Source organism: Pteropus vampyrus, unplaced genomic scaffold, assembly GCF_000151845.1.
Source record: "Pteropus vampyrus isolate Shadow unplaced genomic scaffold, Pvam_2.0 Scaffold558, whole genome shotgun sequence".
NCBI lineage: Eukaryota > Metazoa > Chordata > Mammalia > Chiroptera > Pteropodidae > Pteropus > Pteropus vampyrus.
Window position 1 is genome coordinate 68960 of NW_011889339.1, and position 16683 is coordinate 85642.

Sequence of the window (16683 nt, forward strand, 5' to 3'; positions counted from 1 at the left end):
CCACCTGCCACCCGGGTTCATGCTGGGCTGCGTCAGGCCCTCGCCTGTGACCTGGGGCACGTTCCTCATCTCTGTGCCTCGGTCCTCGTCCGTGGAAGGGACTCACCGTGGGCGAGGGGGCACTTCGAGCAGGGCCTGGTCCCGGGTCACCATGGCAACAGCAGCTGGGGCCCTCCCACTCCATCAGCCCCTTCCAGCCAGCGGCCCTGGGCCTTGTCCCGCTTGGCACTGAGTTGAAAGCCGTGACAGTGGCCCTGGCCTCCCGTCACCCCACACATCAAGGACACCCAGTTCCTTCTCCATCCTCCTGGGCCCCCAACCGGCTCAGCCCATCGGCTCGCAGACCCCCCACCACCACGGTGACCGAGGTGTCATTTGTGTGACTGTGGAATGCCTGGACCTCTCCACCCCCGCCAGCGTCCACAGCACGCTCGGGCTGGGTGAAGCCTGGGGAGGGCCGGGCCAGACCTGTTTTGCTATCCTGGTCTCTGCCGGGACCAGCTCAGGGCCCACCGAGCCATGTCTGCGGGAGTGGGGGGTGGGGGGAAGGCCGGTGACGGTGACGCTGGTGCCCCCTCCCCAGGTCCTCCCTTACGACTACTACGGGGCTTACGGGAACCGGGCGCACCAGGACCACGCCTACGGCAAGCTGCTGGCTGACGAGCACACCTTTGAGTTCCCGCCGCACCACGACGTGGTCAGTGGCCGCGTCCGCCCCCTTCCCTGGCCCAGCGCAGCGCCCCCTCTGCAGCCCCTCCAGAGCCAGGGGACAAGCAGAGAGACCCGGGCTGGGGAGGGACCGTGGTCTGGGGCCTCCTTGCCGTCCCTCTCACTCTGGAAGTGGGCAGGTGGGGCTGGTTGGACGGGGCACCTGGCAGCTCACTGCCCCTCGCCCGAGCGCCTGGCTCCCCACTCCCGTTGGGGGTGGAGGTGGCGAGGTCTTGGGGGCCAGGCCTTCCCCCCAAGTTTGCACCACACGGGGTGTTCTCACAGGCAGCTCGTGCAGAAAGCACAGTGCCAGCTTCTTTGCCCTTTGTAAAGCGATTGTCGGCTGGAACGTTGCTGTGTCCCTATACACGTGGCCGAATGGAGAGGCAGAGTGACGTCCCACTCACGTGTCTGTGCAGGAGTCGAGTCAGGGCTGGAGCCCAGGGGTCCCCGGAGCCCAGGCGGCCTGGGAAGCATCCTTGCAGGGGGTGTCTCGTGGGGACCCGGAGGCAGGCAGCACAGCCCGCTTCCTGGGCCTGCCGCCCACGCAGACACACGGGGCCCTGGCTCAGAAGCGCCCTGGGCTGGCTTAACACGCCTTGTCACACCTTGAAGCTCTTAACGCTTTCGAGCGAGCTGCTCAGTCTCATTTGGCACCGGGCCTCACAAATTCTGCAGCCCGTCCCCAAGGGCAGGAACTGTCACACGCTTCGCCCAAAGCCGGCTCTGGCGGTGAAGCCCTGTTAAAGGTCTTGGAGTTGGGGGCTTGTCAAAGGGGTGGGAGGCGTGTGCACCTGGAGCTTGGGGGGCTTGGGCTGCCTCCCGGGGGAGTGACGGGGCTCCGTCTGGCACCCCTGCACCTGCAGCTTCTGGGGCGTTCTGGCTCGCGAGGACGTGGGAGCTCGGAGGAGATGCCAACTTGGCTTCGCGGCCGCGTTCAGCCCGCGAACACACGCGAACGTTCGCCGAGTGCGAAACTCACACTTGCTCTCGGCGTTGGCAGCTTCCTGGGCCTGGGGAGGCGAGAGTCAGTTCAGGAGCCTGTTTAGGGTGTTGGTCCACACCCAGCCGCGTGCGCGAAGGTGCCGCCGTGCCCGCCGATGGTGGGTGCCCCACAAAGGGTGCTGCGTGGGGGCGCGCCGGCCTGTGCAGGCCCAGTGGGGGCTGTGCAGTGACACCCACAGCCCCCCACTGCCCGGGGGAGCCGGATCCGTGGTGTTGGCCCCTGTCCCCGGTTTAAACCCCCTCACCGCCACTCCCACGGTCCACCCACGTGCCACCTCTGAGTGCAGAGCCGGGAACAGACACACACGGGTCCCGCCAGCCAGACGCGGCCGAGTGAGCGGCTCTGCCTCTGTCCAACTGTGTAACCCCAAACGCGGTGTCTACGCGCCCCGGGCCTCGGAGGGCCCCCGGGCGTGAGGCTGCTGACAGCGGTCCCCTCGTGGGCTGGTGGCCGACGCGCCATGGGCCGAGGGGTGACACAGGTCCCCGCCACGGCGTGGGCTCCGTCAGGGGCAGCTTCGCCCCGTCTTTTTTTTCTCGTGAGGTCGGCTCATCTGCTCAGCAGCTGGGTGAAGCGTTGAGCGCCCAGGCCGAGTGGGGCTGACACGAGACGACCTTGAAAATGCGGCCGGGCGTTTGTACACGCCGAGGAGGGAAGGAGGGCTCTGTTCCTCTTCTTAAAAAAAAAAAAAAAAAAAAAAAAAAAATCAGTTTTTTTGAGACGTAATTCACACGCAACCCACCCATTTCGGGCGTGCGGTTCGTATCCGCAGAGCTGTGCCATCACCGCCACGTCGTAAAATATCCTCATCTCCCCCCAGAAGGGGCCCCGCACCCGTTAGCAGTTACTCCTCACCCCGACCCTGCCCCCCGCCCCCCAGGCAACCTCCAATCTGCTTCCTGTCTCACTGATCTGCCTCGTCTGTACCCGTCACGTCAAAGGAACCAGGTATGGCGTGGTCTCTCGAGGCTGGTTTCCTTCACCTGATGTAATAAAGTCCCTCCCCGTTTTAGGACGCGTCAGCGCGTCCTTAGCTCTCGTGCAGAGCAATATCCGTCACGTGGCTGCCCGGTATTTTCTCGATCCATTCGTCTGTCGATGGCCATTTCAGTCGTTTCTGCTTTTTGGCTGCTGTAAATAATGCTGCTGTGGACACTCACGCACAGGTTTTGCGTGGACATATGTGTTCACGTCTCGCGGGCGGACGCCCAGCAGGGCACTCGCCGGGGCGTGTGGTGACGTTGACCGTTTTCCAAAGTGGCCGCGCCGCGTCGCATTCCCGCCAGCAGGGTGCGAGGGCCCCGACGGCCCCACGTGCTCACCGACACCTGTCGTTGTCCGGTTCCAGCCGTCCTCGTGGGGGTGAAGTGGCGTCCCGTCGTGGTTTGGGGGTGCATTTCCCTCATGACCAGTGGTACCGAGCATCTTTCCGTGGGGCTCATGGGCCGTTTGTGTATCTCCTTTGGAGAAATGAGAAAATACGTTGCTCGTTTTCACATTGGGTTATTTGTCTTTTTGTTGGGTTGCGAGAGTTCTTCGTGGATTCCGGGTGCGAGTCCCTTATCGGATTTGTGATTTGGAAATATTTCCCCCCGTTCTGCGGTCGTCCTTCGCTTCCTTGATGGCGTCGGCGGCAGCTCGGACGTTCTCGGTTCCACGACGTACGACCGACGTGTTTTTTTTCGTCCCCGGTTCTTTCGGTACCGTGTTTAAGAGGGCGCTTCCCCGCCCGAGGCCACAGAGATTTTCTCCTCGATTCTCTTCTAAGAGCTTTGCAGGTGTAGCTCTTGTCCTTTGGCGTTCGATGCGTTTCGATTAAGTTTCGTGTGTGGTGTGAGGAAGGGGTCTGGCTCATTCTTCGGCACGTGGGTGCCCAGGTGCCCCAGCACCGTTTGTGGACGGCTGGCCTTTCCCCCATGGATTTGCCTTGGTACTCTCGTCGAAGGTCGTAAATGTGCAGGTCGACTTCTGGACCCCGAGTTCTACTCCGCTGATCTGCGTGTCGACCCTGAGGTTATACCCCCCAGTCTGGATTACGGTTCTGTAGTAAGTTTGATATCGGGAAACGTGAGTCCTCCATCTTTATTCTTCATTTTAATGATCGATTTGAGTATTCCGAGCCCCCTGCATTTCCATATGAATTTTAGGATCATCTTGTCAATTTCTGCCAAGAAACCAGCTGAGATTTTGATAGAGATTGTATCGAATCTGGAGATCAATCTGGAGAGTGCTGTCACCTTAATCGTGAGTCTGCGTTCCGTAAACATGGGGTGTCTTTTCGTTTATTTAGGTCTTCTTTAATTTCTTTCATAAATATTTTCTCGCTTCTAGAGTATGAGCTTTACACTTCTATTGTTAAATTTACTCATAGGCATTTAAAAATTCTTTTTGGTGTGTGAATGGAATTATTTTCTTAATTTTATTCGTTTCGTTCATTACCGGTGTATAGACTTACGATAGTGTTTATTTGTCTGTCGTATATGGACCTCGTATCCTGTAACTTTGGTGAACCATTTTCTAGTTCTAATAGGTTTTTCAGTGGGTTTTTAGGGTTTTCTATGTGCAGGGTCACATCATCTACAAATAGAGGGGGTTTTATTTCTTCTCCCATATAGATGTCTTTCTGTCTCCTCCTTGCTAGTGTCCCTGGCCAGGACCCAGTCAGTACATGCCGAGTAGAAGGTAGCAGAGCGGACAGCGCTGTCTCGCTCTGGAGCTTAGGGGGTGACATTCGGTCTTTCGCCGGGAAGCATGGTGCCAGCTGTGGGATTTTCGTGCACGCCCTTCATCAAGTTGAGGGACTTCCCTTTCGTTCCTAGCCGACTTGGCGTTTTTATCGCGAACAGGTGTTGGATTTTTTTTTCAAACACGTTTCCTGCATCTATTGTAGACACCGTATGGTTTCCTCCTTCGTTCTTAGTAATATGGTGCGTTACGGCAATTGACTTTGGGATGTTAACCAAGCAACCTCTCGTTCCAGGGGCAGATCCCACCCGACGGTGGCGCGTGATCCTTTTAACGCGTTGTCGAATTTGGTTTTTGTTGAGGGTGTGTGTATTTACACTCATGAGGTCTACTGGTCCGTGGCTTTCTTCTAATGCCTTTGTCTGGCATGGACCCCGGGGGTAACGCTGGCCCCGTGGAATGAGTGGGGAGGCGTGAAGAATCGGCATGAATTCTCTGAATGTTCAGTAAAATGCACCAGTGACGCCGTCTGGGCCTGGGCTTTTCTCCGTGGGGAGTTTCCAATGGCTAGTTCGATCTTTTTGTTTGTCTGTTTGTTCGTTATGAATCTCTTCAGATTTTCTGTCTTCATCAGTCCGTTTCAGCAATTTGTCTTTCCAGGAATTTGTCCATTTTGCGTCTAACTTGTCGGCAGACAGTTGCCCGCCGTTTTCCTTCTGGCCTCGTTTATTTCTGGGGGTGAACGGCGGTGACCTCTCTTTTGCTCATGCTCGGTCTTCTCTCCTTTTTCCGTGTTGGTCTAACTAACCGTTCACCAACTTCGCTTTTCCTGATTTTCTCTCTTCTTTTTCTATTCTCTATTTTACTGATTTCCTTCCTAACGTTTAGGATTTCTTTTCTTCCACTTGCTTTGGGTTTTGTTTTTTCTTCGAGTTTCTCAGGGCGGGAAGTTAAGTTACTGCTTTGAGAGCGTCTTCTCTAAGATCGGCGTTTTTCAATTCTCCTCGTGATTTTTCTGATCTGTTAGGAGTGTGTCGTTTAATTGTATCGATCTGTGGATTTTCCAGTTTTGCTAGCTTTCTAATTCAATTCCATCGTGGTCACGTAGCACATTCTGTATGACTTGAATCGTTTTGAATGTATCGAGTTTTGTTTTATGACTTATAATCCACCTTGGGGACGTTCCCTGTGCTTGAGAAGAATGTCATGGCACTTCCGAGCTGGAGGGGCGGGAGGGAGGCTCAGAGCGGGCGGGCTCAGAGCCCCAGTGCCCGCGGTGGCGGGGAGGCGCGCCTCTGAGCCGCCGTGGTACCCGCCTCCCCGGAACCTTTCAGATCAAGCAGGAGTGCCTGGCCTGCAGAGGCGCTGCCGCCGTGTTCGACATGTCCTACTTCGGCAAGTTCTACCTGGTGGGCTTGGACGCGAGGAAGGCCGCCGACTGGCTGTTCTCTGCCGACGTCAGCCGCCCCCCAGGTATGAGACTTGGGCTGGGCCATGCTCCCCCCGTGCTCCGTGCCAGGCAGAACTCCACGGCACGGCCTCGGGCACTGACACACGGTGGCGAGCTGACCTGGCCCCTCTGGGCTCCTCCAGCACGTGGCTCTGCCCCTCGGTCTGGCCCTGGGCCCCTGGGTCCGGATGCCTCCGCCCTCGCCGCCAAGCCCAGGCCCGGGGGCTGCACGACCTCCGCCCTTCCATCTCCCTCCCTTTCTTCCCTTCAGCTTTGTTCCAGAAAGCACTCGGGGCACCAGGCCCTCAGTAAACGTCCCCTGGGACTGGGGAGCACCCCCCAACCCCAGGCACCGCACGGGAGCCGTCTTCCCAAATAGCGTTTCCAGAATTCAAAAAAGGCCGGGATGCTCAGTTAAATTTGAATTTCAGATAAAGAATGATACTCTTTTTAGTATAAGTATGTCCCATGCCACACCTGGATATTCATCTCTTTACTGCCCACCCACCCATCATGTCACCCGCCCATCCAGCCCCATCTGTCCCCGTTCCCTAGGGTGGCTGTAAGCAACCGGAGTGATTGTCTTACAGTCCTGGAGGCTAAAAGTCCAAAAGCAGAGTCCAGCTGGGGCCACGGCGCTCCCGACACTCCGGGGAGCGGGCTTCCGCCCCTCTCCTCCGTGTCACGCTAGTGCCCGCCTCCGGGGTCACACGGCGCCCTCCCCACAGCTCCCTCTTCTCACAGGGACACCAGGCGTAGGCAATCGGGGCCCAGCCCAAGGACCTCATCCTAACGCGACTACGTCTACAGAGACCCTGTTTCCAAATAAGGCCACATTCACAGATACTGGGGGTCAAGGCTCAACACACCTTTGGGGGGGCACAGTTCAACCCCTAACACCATCCGTCCAGCCAGCCAACCTACCCACTGACACGAGCACCTCCTGCTCACCTCCATGAACCTTCCCAAGGGGTCCAGCGCCCCCGCCCATCCGCCTGCCCAGCAGCCCCTCCTTTTTCCACCTGCTTCTCCATCCGTCCAGCCCTGCTCTGTCCGTTCGCTCTTCCGCCTGCCCTCTGTCCACTTCTCCTCCGTGCCTGCCCCAGCCCTTCGTCCACCCGCCCGGCGTCCACCACACGCTCCTTCGGTCGGCGGGCTTTCGCGGAGCTCTGCCAGGCGGGGCGTGGCGCCGGGAGCCCCGGGCTGAACGGGATGTGAATCCTGCCCCTGAAAGCTTTGGTGGCGGGTGGGTGGGGGTGGGGAGAGTCGAAGAAGAAAGAAGCTTCCGTCCCCCCGGGGGGGCGGTGCTGGGTCACCTGCCCACGCCCTGCCACGTCCCTCGGTCGCGGTGGCATCTCTAGGATGAGGGGCTTTCCGGGCGGCTCACGTGCCATGGGGCCAGCACAGACCCGTCTTCCTCCTGCCCCAGGGTCGACAGTGTACACCTGCATGCTGAACCACCGGGGAGGCACAGAAAGCGACCTGACCGTCAGCCGCCTGGCCCCCGGTCCCCAGGCCTCCCCGCTGGCCCCCGCCTTCGAAGGTGAGCGCTCCCCTGGACCGGAGGCGTCTGCTGCGGGCGGGACAGGGACGGGCGGCTGAGCCCCGCTCTGTGATTCCCTGGTGCCCGCTGCGGCCGGGCCCGGGGACCAGGGGGCTCATTCTAGGCTGAATGCGGGCTTCGTTCAGGCGGCGAGGCTGGGGCTCGGAGTTCTCAGTGGTTCTGTCTTTGAACCTGCCCACGCCGTGGCGTTTTGGAGCAGCCGCCATGTGGGCGCGCTCCGCTCTCCCGCCCAGAACAGAGAGGGCCAAGGACAAGGTTGCGTTTCCGGCAGCAGGAGGCCGCCCCTCCTGCCGACGTCTGAGCCCAGTCGGCTTTCTGAGCTCGCACGTACTGCCCGCCTCAGCCGGGCAGATGCTCGGAAGACGCCCGGCCCGGTGCCCGCGCCGGTGTCCGGCTGGCCCCCTGCAGTCCGTCCGCTCCTGCTTGCACACCCCTGGCGCCCAGGAGCTCAGTGCCCACTCCTCACTGTCCTGACTGCTGTCCTGAACCAGATTGTCTCCTGTCACTTCAGCCCCCCGATCCTACCCTTGCTTCATACAGGGGGAGTCTAATCTCTAGCCCCGTAACCCTCCCCTGGGGAAGGAGGCTGCCTGAGATCCTCAGAGAGTGAGAAGCATTGCCTTTCTCCAGGAAGGGACCCATCGTCGCACCTGAGAGACTGGATTAGCAGAGGGAAAAGGTGTCACCTGTAGCTCTCTGCACTGCTGAACTGTGCCATCCAGGGGAAGGGTCACCGTCAGCCTATTCAGAAAACATGGCGGCCCCAGCTCTGGGCTTGGCTCTGTGCTGCTAGAAACTTAGCTGTGTCCTCCCTGGGACTCAGTCAGGTCCCCAGGCGACAAGCTCTGGCCTGGGCACTGGACGGGGGGTGGAGCCAGAAAGAGGGGCTCACTCGTTAATCAGGTCACCTGTCCACGTCAGCCGAAGTCCCTACGTGCCCCTGTGTCAGGCCAGTGTCGGGCACTGAGACACGACAATGAACCAGACGGGCAGGTTCTGGCCGTGCGAAGTTTATACTTCTGGTGGGGGCAGGGGTGGTGGGACAAGTTCGCGTCACCGCCCACGGGTCCTTTGGGGTCGGTTTGGGGCTGAGGGCCTCTGGGCCGGCTGCTGAGTAGCCATGGCCGGCTGGAGGCTGCCGGCGGAGGGTTCTGGGGGCGCAGAGCCTGGGGGCCCTGTCCCCCCGCCGTGGAGGGGCGGACGCCGGGGAAGCGGTGGGCTTAGCTGGAACACGTGGGCCTTGTTAGTGGGTGGAGTCGTTTTCCACGTTAGTCGCTCGTCACCTCGTGGAGCCTTTGCCACGGCGGCCGGCAGGGCCTCTGGGACCTCATGGCGGGCTGTGTGACAGACAGACGCAGGGGGGGGACTGGAGGGTGCTGGGAGCAAGTGCAGGGGACGGCAGGGGCCGAGGGGCACGGGAGGTCCTGGCGAGCAGCTGGGCCAGGACCAGGAAGGCTTCCTGGAGGAGGTGATGTCTGGCCTCACGCTTGGAAGGACGGGTAGGAGCCGCCAGCTGGAAAGGTGCAGGGAGATGAGCCAGCCCGTGTGCAGGGCGGGGCCTGGCAGGGCCTGGAAGGGGCTGGGCGGAGGTCCGAGAGGTGCCTGGACAGGGGCTGGTGGGAACTTTGTTCGGCCTTCGTCCCCCGGGAAGGGGAGGCCCGGGCCCAGCTGAGGTCGCCACTTCAGACAGCGAATCTAGCTGGGGAGACCGATCAGAGAGACCCAGTGGGGATGCAGGTCCCCAAATCCTGGGCCAGCTCCCGGCTCCGTGGCCCCCCCTCTGAGCCTCGGTTTCCCCATCTGTGAAGTGGAGACAAAATGGCCTCCTTGTGCTTCTGTGGTGAACGGGCACGGGGGGCTGGGGCACCTCCCTGAGCCTCCGTTTCCCCGTCCTGGGGGGGGGACCTTGCTCGTCCCCCTCGCAAGGGGATGTCGTCCTGAAAGCACTTTGTACCTGAGCCAGCCCACGGTTGTACCATGCCCTGCCCTTCTGGATGGTTCTGGTGGATTCCCGGCCCCAGGGTTCGAGGGGCCTCGGCCTCGCCCAGGCGGGGTGGGGGCAGGTGGGGAGTCCAGGCTCTGGAGCTGAGCGTGAGCGGAATGTGCTAATTGATTCGAGAGGTGTTTTTCCTAGATGCCGGGGCCTCCGAATCAAATTAAACAGCTGCCCGGCGGGGAGGTGTGTGCGTGGCGGGCTCCTGACCTGCCCGGGCTAGTGCTGTGACAAAGAAGGCACAGTGACGCCTGAGTCACGTCCCGGGAGGCTCTGCCGAGTGCGCCGAAGGTCCCGGGGACCCCCCTAAACACGGAGAACGGGGCGCAGACGTGGTTCTGACTTCCGCCTCGAAAGCTGTACGGCTCCTGCTCCTAAGAGGCACGTCGTTAACCGCGCGTGTTTCATACACGTTAATCGCACCCGTCACTCAGATCACCACTAAGTCAAGCGGACGCGGCGATTCGCATTCGATCCAGGCTGTGTACAAAGCAGCCGTCAATCTGAAATGGGATTTTAATCACCTTTCGTGTCACAGAAGATGTGACTATGTGCCCGTAGCGAACATCCGGTGACACGGGGGGGCATGAGATGAAGTCCACATCGCACGGCGCCCAGCGGTGCCCGGAGCCCCTGGAGGCTCCGCCCTCCGATGCTCTCTTTGGGCTTTTTGGTGAGAGGCGGCCGCCCAGCGCAGGCCAGGTCCGCTAGCGCCCGCCCCAGCAAGCCCTGACACGGGCGAGGCGGGGAGCCCAGAGGCTGGGGGACGCGGGACGGTGGCCTGAGTCGGGAGCAGGCGAGGCCTGAGGCTGGGAGGGCACAGAGGCTTGTCCGGGGCCTCCCAGCACCGGCCGAGGTGGCCCACGAACCTCTGGTGGCCTGACGGTGTCTCAGCTCCTGCCCTTTCCTGGGTCGGGAGCCTTTGGAAAGTGGCAAAAGCCTCAGACTCTCCCGGGAAATGCTGCCTTGGCACGTGCGGCCCTCAGGGGGTCCCGCAGCCCGGTCCCCGCCCCCGGGGAAGGTCCGAGTTTGGCCCCGTGCGCCTGAGAACCCAGGGCCCCTGGAGAGGGTCTCACTGCGCTCTGCTCCTTCCCTGTCAAGGAGTGGCATTTGCTTTCTCAGCCCCGAGGCCACAGGCCACCCTCACTGCCCCGCGCCCCGTCCAGCCCCCGGCTCCACGTCTGGTGCTTCTCTTCCAGGGGACGGCTACTACCTGGCCGTGGGCGGCGCCGCGGCCCAGCACAACTCGTCCTACATCCTCGCCGCGCTGCAGGACCGGAGGTTCCGGTGCCAGCTCATCGACAGCTCCGAGGCCCTGGGCTTGATCAGCATCCAGGGCCCAGCCAGGTGAGGGGACGGGCGCACGCGGGACCCGGTCCCTAGTCCCTCCACCTGGGACCCGTGGGCAGAGCTACTTGCTGGCCCACAATGGGACGTTCTGGTTCGCTAAACGAGCTGGTGAACCCAGAGGCGCCGTGCGGGTCGGTCATTTTCAAAGCCCTAAAAACGTGCAGAAAAACCCTTACCATGAGAATCAGACGAAACCGCGCAGTGAGCCAGCATCTGAGGAGCCAGGGCCCGTGGGCCGCCTCTGGGTCGCTGGGAGTCTGGGAATTTCGTGTGCGGAGCCAGGCCGGGGTTCCGCCTGCTCCTGGGACTGAGAATGGCATCCTGGCCCTCCCTAAACACCTCCCTAAACACCTCCCTATACACCTCCCTAAACACCTCCCTAAACACCTCCCTATACACCTCCCTAAACACCTCCCTAAACACCTCCGATGACGAGGTCTGTGGGTGGCTCATTCACTCGTTCGTTCATTCCGTGAGTATCTACTGAGCCATGTTCCCATTCACGAGGAACCACAGCCCGGAAGGCCCTCGGGTGCCGGTTTGCGGAGGAGCCACGGGAGGGTCTTAGGCAAAGGGGCACCTGGGCAGGTGTGCCCTTTGGGATCTTCCCGGAGAAGGGACCGGGGGATGGGGAGCACATCGTGATGACAGCCACCAATGGGTGCCTGTGATTTGCCAAGTCCTGTGCCAGCATCTCCAATCCTGATGAGAACCCTCTGAGGTGGTTGCAATTGTACTTATTCTTATCGGTGAAGAAACAGAGGCACAGAGAGGTAGAGGCCTTGGCCCGGGGTCACACAGCTCCTAAGCGCCCAGGCTGGCGGGGATATGGCCCCTTGAGCCCTCCGAAGGCCACACGCCTGAGTCATCACCTTTCCTGAGGAGCTGCAGGCTCCGTGAGAGACGAGGCACCTGGTGTGGACGCTCCCTTACTGGCCACAGAGCCCAGGCACGGCCGGCGGTGGGAGGCTCGCTCGGGTGCTGGGTCTGTCAGGCTGGGGCTGGGGGCGGAAGGGGGGGAGGAGAGCGTGCTCTGAAAGGGGACACGAAGGCTGCCCAGCGTCAGCGGGAGGAAGAGGGGGAAAAGGCAGGCGCGTCTCCAGCCACGTCGTCCCCAAGCCGGGTGCTTTGCTTTGACGAAGCACGCTGTGCCCAGGTGACATCGCTGTTCCCGGGTCCTGCCAGGATCCGAGTCCGGGTGCTCAGACGCAGCCACGGGGCACATTTTCCCTGGAGCCTCGGAGCTGGCCACACCAGCCGCTCCAGAGCTGTGTCGTGGACGGGCCGAGCTCCCTTCCCAGGCTGAGCTGTGGCTGCGCGTGGGCCCGCTCAGGGGCACGGGACAGACGCACAGTAGTGTTTGCTGGATGAATGAGTAGAACCAAGTGTTGGACTTCAGGCTGCCTGCAGAGAGCCACGTCTATAAACGGGACATTCGGGCAAAGTCCTGGAGGAGACGGGGGACCTAGCCTTGGAGCTCTCTGGAGGGACAGTGTTCCAGGCAGTGGGGACAGCAGCTGGGAAGTCCCTGAGGCAGGGGCTGCCTGCCTGTCCTAGGAACAGCAGGGAGGTGGGAGGAACAGGGCCAGAGGGGGCGGTGTGGTCAGAGGACCCTGGAGACAGGGTCCAGGACAGCCTGCAGATCACAGCCGGCTCTTCCGGGCGAGGGGCCTGAGCAGAGGAAGGACATGGTGAACTTGGGCCTGAACGGGGTCTCCCACGCTGGGCTGTAGGAGGCCTCCGGGGCGGGGGAAGCAGGGCATTTGAAGAGGGAGTGACACGCTGGGTCCCCGTGGTCGCTCGGGGCCTCGCTGGCCCAACGTCCGCTCAGGAGGCCCCGATGCTGAGGGGCGGGTTCTACCCCCGCCTGGGTGAGCCTGCCCTGCGCACCTCGGGGGTGAATGGGGTGAATGCAGTCGGGGTCCGGGTCCCTGAGCTGGAGGCCTGGCCCTCGGAAGCCTGGGGCTTCATTGCCACAGCAATCTTGGCCAGGAATGACTATTTTTAGTGTGGGGGAGGCGGGGGGCGGGGAGGGAAGGGTGCCAGACAGACGGATCAAAGGGCGCCCCGGGGGACAGGCCAGCCTCATCCTTCCTCATTATAAGCTGCTCCGGGCGGACGCGGGTGACGCGGGTGACGCGGGTGACACGGTGACGGCTGCCACGGTCCTCCCCCTGACGATTTCTTACTTTTCTCCTCCAGAGTGTCCTCTCTCTCTCAGAAATAACCCAAAGTTTCCTGTATGAATAATAATGTTCCCACCAGCACCGATCGGGGCTAAACTCCCCGAGTTATGTGGGAAGCTTCTTGCTAGAACGTTCTGGAAACATTCCATGATTGGGCAGGCCAGTACGTGGCCACTGAGCCCTTGAAGTGTGGCTGGCATGCCTGAATTTTCAATTTTCATCAAATTCAACCCAAGTGGCCCCGCGTGGCTGGCGGCCGTGGCAGGGAAGTGGATGTCGCTGGTGTGACGATCGGCCCCAAGGTGCCTGGCACATGTTTTCCGGCTCGTTCCCCACAGGGCCCTGAGAGGCGGCATCGCTGACCCCGTGGAGCCGGCGGGGTTACTGAGGCTGGGAGGGGGTGAGTGTAGGAGCTGGGACTCAAACCTGGGACTCTGGCCCGGAGCCCTGGCCCCCGGCACCACACCCTGGCGCCCTCGGGGTGGGACAGGCCCCTGGTCCCCAGACCGGACGCCTTTCCGTCCTGGCCCACTCGATGTGGCTGGATTGGCGCCCGGAGCTGGGGTTCCCCTGGCTCTGTCGGGCCCTTCGAACCCTGTGGAGAAGACACTGGAGAGCCCGTGTCCAGCTGTCCTTCTGGCTGCAGACAGGACGTGTCCTGTGAGGACACGGTCCGGATTCTCGGGGGCTGGCACCACGTGGGCTCCGGGGGGGAAGGGGTCATGTAAGGATCTCGGGGGACGGCAGCTCACTGAGCACCTCCGGCTGGGTGGGCGAGCAGCTCCCGGCACCGTGGGGGTGGCCACCCTGCAGCCCCAGCACCCTTGGGGACCCCTGTGGGACAGAAGTGGGGGCCGTCTCCTGCCGATGGGGCACTTGCCCTGCAGGGCAAAGCCAGGCTGTCCTCGGTTTACCGAGTACCCTCTCTGGGGCGGGCACAGCAGAATGGGGCCCCGGTGGCCTGGAACCCCAAGGCAACGCCGGTACAACCCGGTGGGAGCACCTTGGCGGGGGACGCCTGGCCCAGACTCTGGGAGTCAGGGAGGGCTTCCTGCAGGAGGTGACATGGGAGCCAAGCCCCGAAGGATGACTGAGGATTAACAGGGTCGGGGAGGTGGGTGGGATGCAGAGGGAGGCGGAGGTTCAAGACGCCCCGGAAGTGTGGGGGTGCGGGCTGGGCCCCCTGTGGAGCGGGCCTGAGCTGGGCAGGCAGCCGCCGGTCAGTCTGCGGAAGGGGCGCGGCGGGGCGTGTCTGCCCGTCCGCCCCGCGGCTCCCTTCTCTGACGGTGCGTTTGGTGCGTGCTCGTCTTGGTGTGTGCTTGCCTGAGCACCGTGTCTGCCCCACGGGGACAGGGACCTGTCCTGCTCACTGCCACGTCCCCAGTGCCTTTCCAGGGCACACAGCCAGGAGTGCTTGGCGAGTGTTTGTCGACTGACTGTCCGATTGACTCTTTTTGCTCCTAGCCGAGCCATTCTCCAGGAAGTGCTCGATGCGGATCTGAGCAACGAGGCCTTCCCTTTCTCCACCCACAAGCTGGTGACAGCCGCCGGCCACCTGGTAAGTGCCAGCCGTCCCTGAGTTGTGGGTGGCAGCCGTGTGCTACAAGGGTACAAGCCTGGGGCTCTGACTCGGGGGCCCCTGTGCCCTTGGGCAAGTCCATTTACCTCCCTGGACTGCTGTCCCCACTGAGGGTGGGGACCAGGTAGTCCTGCCCACGGCCGTTAGGGCTGCCGACCCAAGCTGGGCCTCCCCGGGCTCCACCCGGTGCCTGGCACACGGCGGGCTCAGGCCAAGATTCTGCCAGGAAAGCAGCCTCAGCCTCACCACGTGCACAGCCGCCCACGGTGTCCCCCGCCTCAGAGGCACAGGGCACCCTCCCCCTCAAGTCACGGTGACACATTATTTCCTCTGCCTCCTTGAAAATGACAGGGCTGGGGACAGCAAGGCAATTATGCTGCTCCAGTAGGTCTCTGTGTCCTGTGGGGTGACACTTGGCCTCTGGTTCTGTGCTCCCACCCCCGCCCACCTGGCGTTTGGGGTGTGGGAGGAGGAGGGGCCCCTGGGGGGCACCGCCAGTCCCCAAGGAGCACCCAGAAAGTCCAGGTCCCGGGGCCAGAAGCTTCTGAGACGGTGGGGGGCATCAGGGCTCCGTCGGGCCCGGGGTCCTCAGAGACCCTGGGGCCGGGATCCGGGTCAGCTCTGGGTCAGCACGTCCCTCTCCTGGGCCTCGGTGTCCTCACAGGACATTAAACACTGTGATCACACTCGGACCCCTGAGGCCGAGGGGAGGAGCAGATGGTAAAAGTAGCCTCAACCGCCGTGGCCGCGCGGGCTCTCTGGGCGCCGGGCACCCCAGCGCGGTGCGCCCGTGTACCGCCCCCGCCAGCCCTCACGCGGTGCGGGAGGTCCCCTCACGGGGCTGCTCAGCCCCGGCACTCTGACACTTGGGAACAGATATTCTGTGTTCGGGGGCCTCCCCGGGCGTTGCGGGCTGTTGAGCAGCATCCCTGATGCCCGGAGCACCCCCAGATGTGACAACCAACACAGTCCAGACGCGAGCGAGTGTCCGCGGGGGGCAGAGGCGCCCTGCAGAGCCCCCGCTGCGTGATGAGTGGGGTGGCGGCTCTGCCGGCAGCAGCCGCGGCCAGGTCCACGTGACCTGGGGGGACAGATGTTTCCCCAGACGGAGCTCAGGGAGGTTGGGTGGGCCGCCCGGGGCCCCCCAGCCATGGAACGCGAAAGCACACGGACACGTGTCATGTGCAGACGCGCTGTGGCCAGGCGGGCGGGCCTCGTCTGCTCCTGCGCGTGCGTCCGGGGGCTCGGGGCGAGGGAGCGTTGGTGGGAAGCCATCCTGGCCCGCAGAGGGTCTGGAGGTCCGAGGAGTCTGGGTCCTGTTAGCAAATAAACAGCATTGCGATGACATCGGCGAGGAGCCTGCCAGGGAGGCAGCTCTGCAGAGTGGAGCGGTCTCCGGAGGCCGTGCTGGGGGGGCAGGAAGCTGGGGGGGTCTCTGTCTAGCTTGCTTCCTGCCTCCTTGGTGCAGAGCTGCGTGCTGGGACCAGAGAGGGTGGGTGCTTTGCGAGAGCGAGCAGCACAGCTCGACCCCAGGTCGCGGTGGCGGCGTCCAGCTGGCCCCGACTGCAGCGCGGGCCCCTTTGGCCCCTGGGGGTCCGCGCAGCGTCCGGCCTTGTCTGGGGCCGGGCTCTGGCTTGTGAAGGAGGAGGCTGGCGTCCGCTCAGCCTGCGTGTGGCTGGGGAGGGGACCAGGTGGGAACACTTCCCTTCTAGGCCAGGCCACTCCAGCGAGGCACCTGGAACGTGTTCTCCGACAGCGGGCCCAGCCGCCTCCTGCCCGGCCTGGCCGGCCCGGCCCTGGCCGCCTCCCCAGGCCTGGCCCGTGGCTGACCGGCTGCTCCTTGGGCCAGGAGCCGGGCTGGAGGCGCAGAGGCCAGACATCAGGACGCATCTCTCCTCGGGGTGACAGGCGGCAGACCTGGGGGACCCGGGTCGGGAGAGTGGGGCTGGACGTGGGGGCTCTCCCTCGCCGCCGCCTCCAGCACCGTTCACCGGTTCTGTCGAAAAGCGTTTCACTGCCGTGCAAACGGGCGTGCATCACGATTCCCGCCTGTACCTGCTCGGCCCCGGCACGACCTCGACCGCACTCCGGCACGACCCCTCCGGCTGCGACCCTTGACCTCTCCGAGCCGTCCGTCTCTCCGCCTGGCACGGGCAGATTCC

At 62.7% G+C, this 16683-nt stretch overlaps 1 protein-coding gene across 2 annotated transcripts in view; it reads left to right on the top strand.

Moving 5' to 3' along the window:
• Positions 1 to 16683, top strand: part of SARDH (sarcosine dehydrogenase) — a 61615-nt gene that overhangs the window by 28090 nt on the left and 16842 nt on the right. The window contains exons 13-17 of one of the 2 annotated variants that reach the window (XM_011384052.2): positions 584 to 697; positions 5734 to 5872; positions 7279 to 7392; positions 10606 to 10753; positions 14407 to 14500. In XM_011384052.2, the coding sequence (XP_011382354.1) occupies positions 584 to 697; positions 5734 to 5872; positions 7279 to 7392; positions 10606 to 10753; positions 14407 to 14500 (609 nt within the window). Of the gene's footprint in view, positions 1 to 583; positions 698 to 5733; positions 5873 to 7278; positions 7393 to 10605; positions 10754 to 14406; positions 14501 to 16528 lie in introns of both variants that reach the window. The other variant, XM_023525418.1, reaches the window with a different exon arrangement.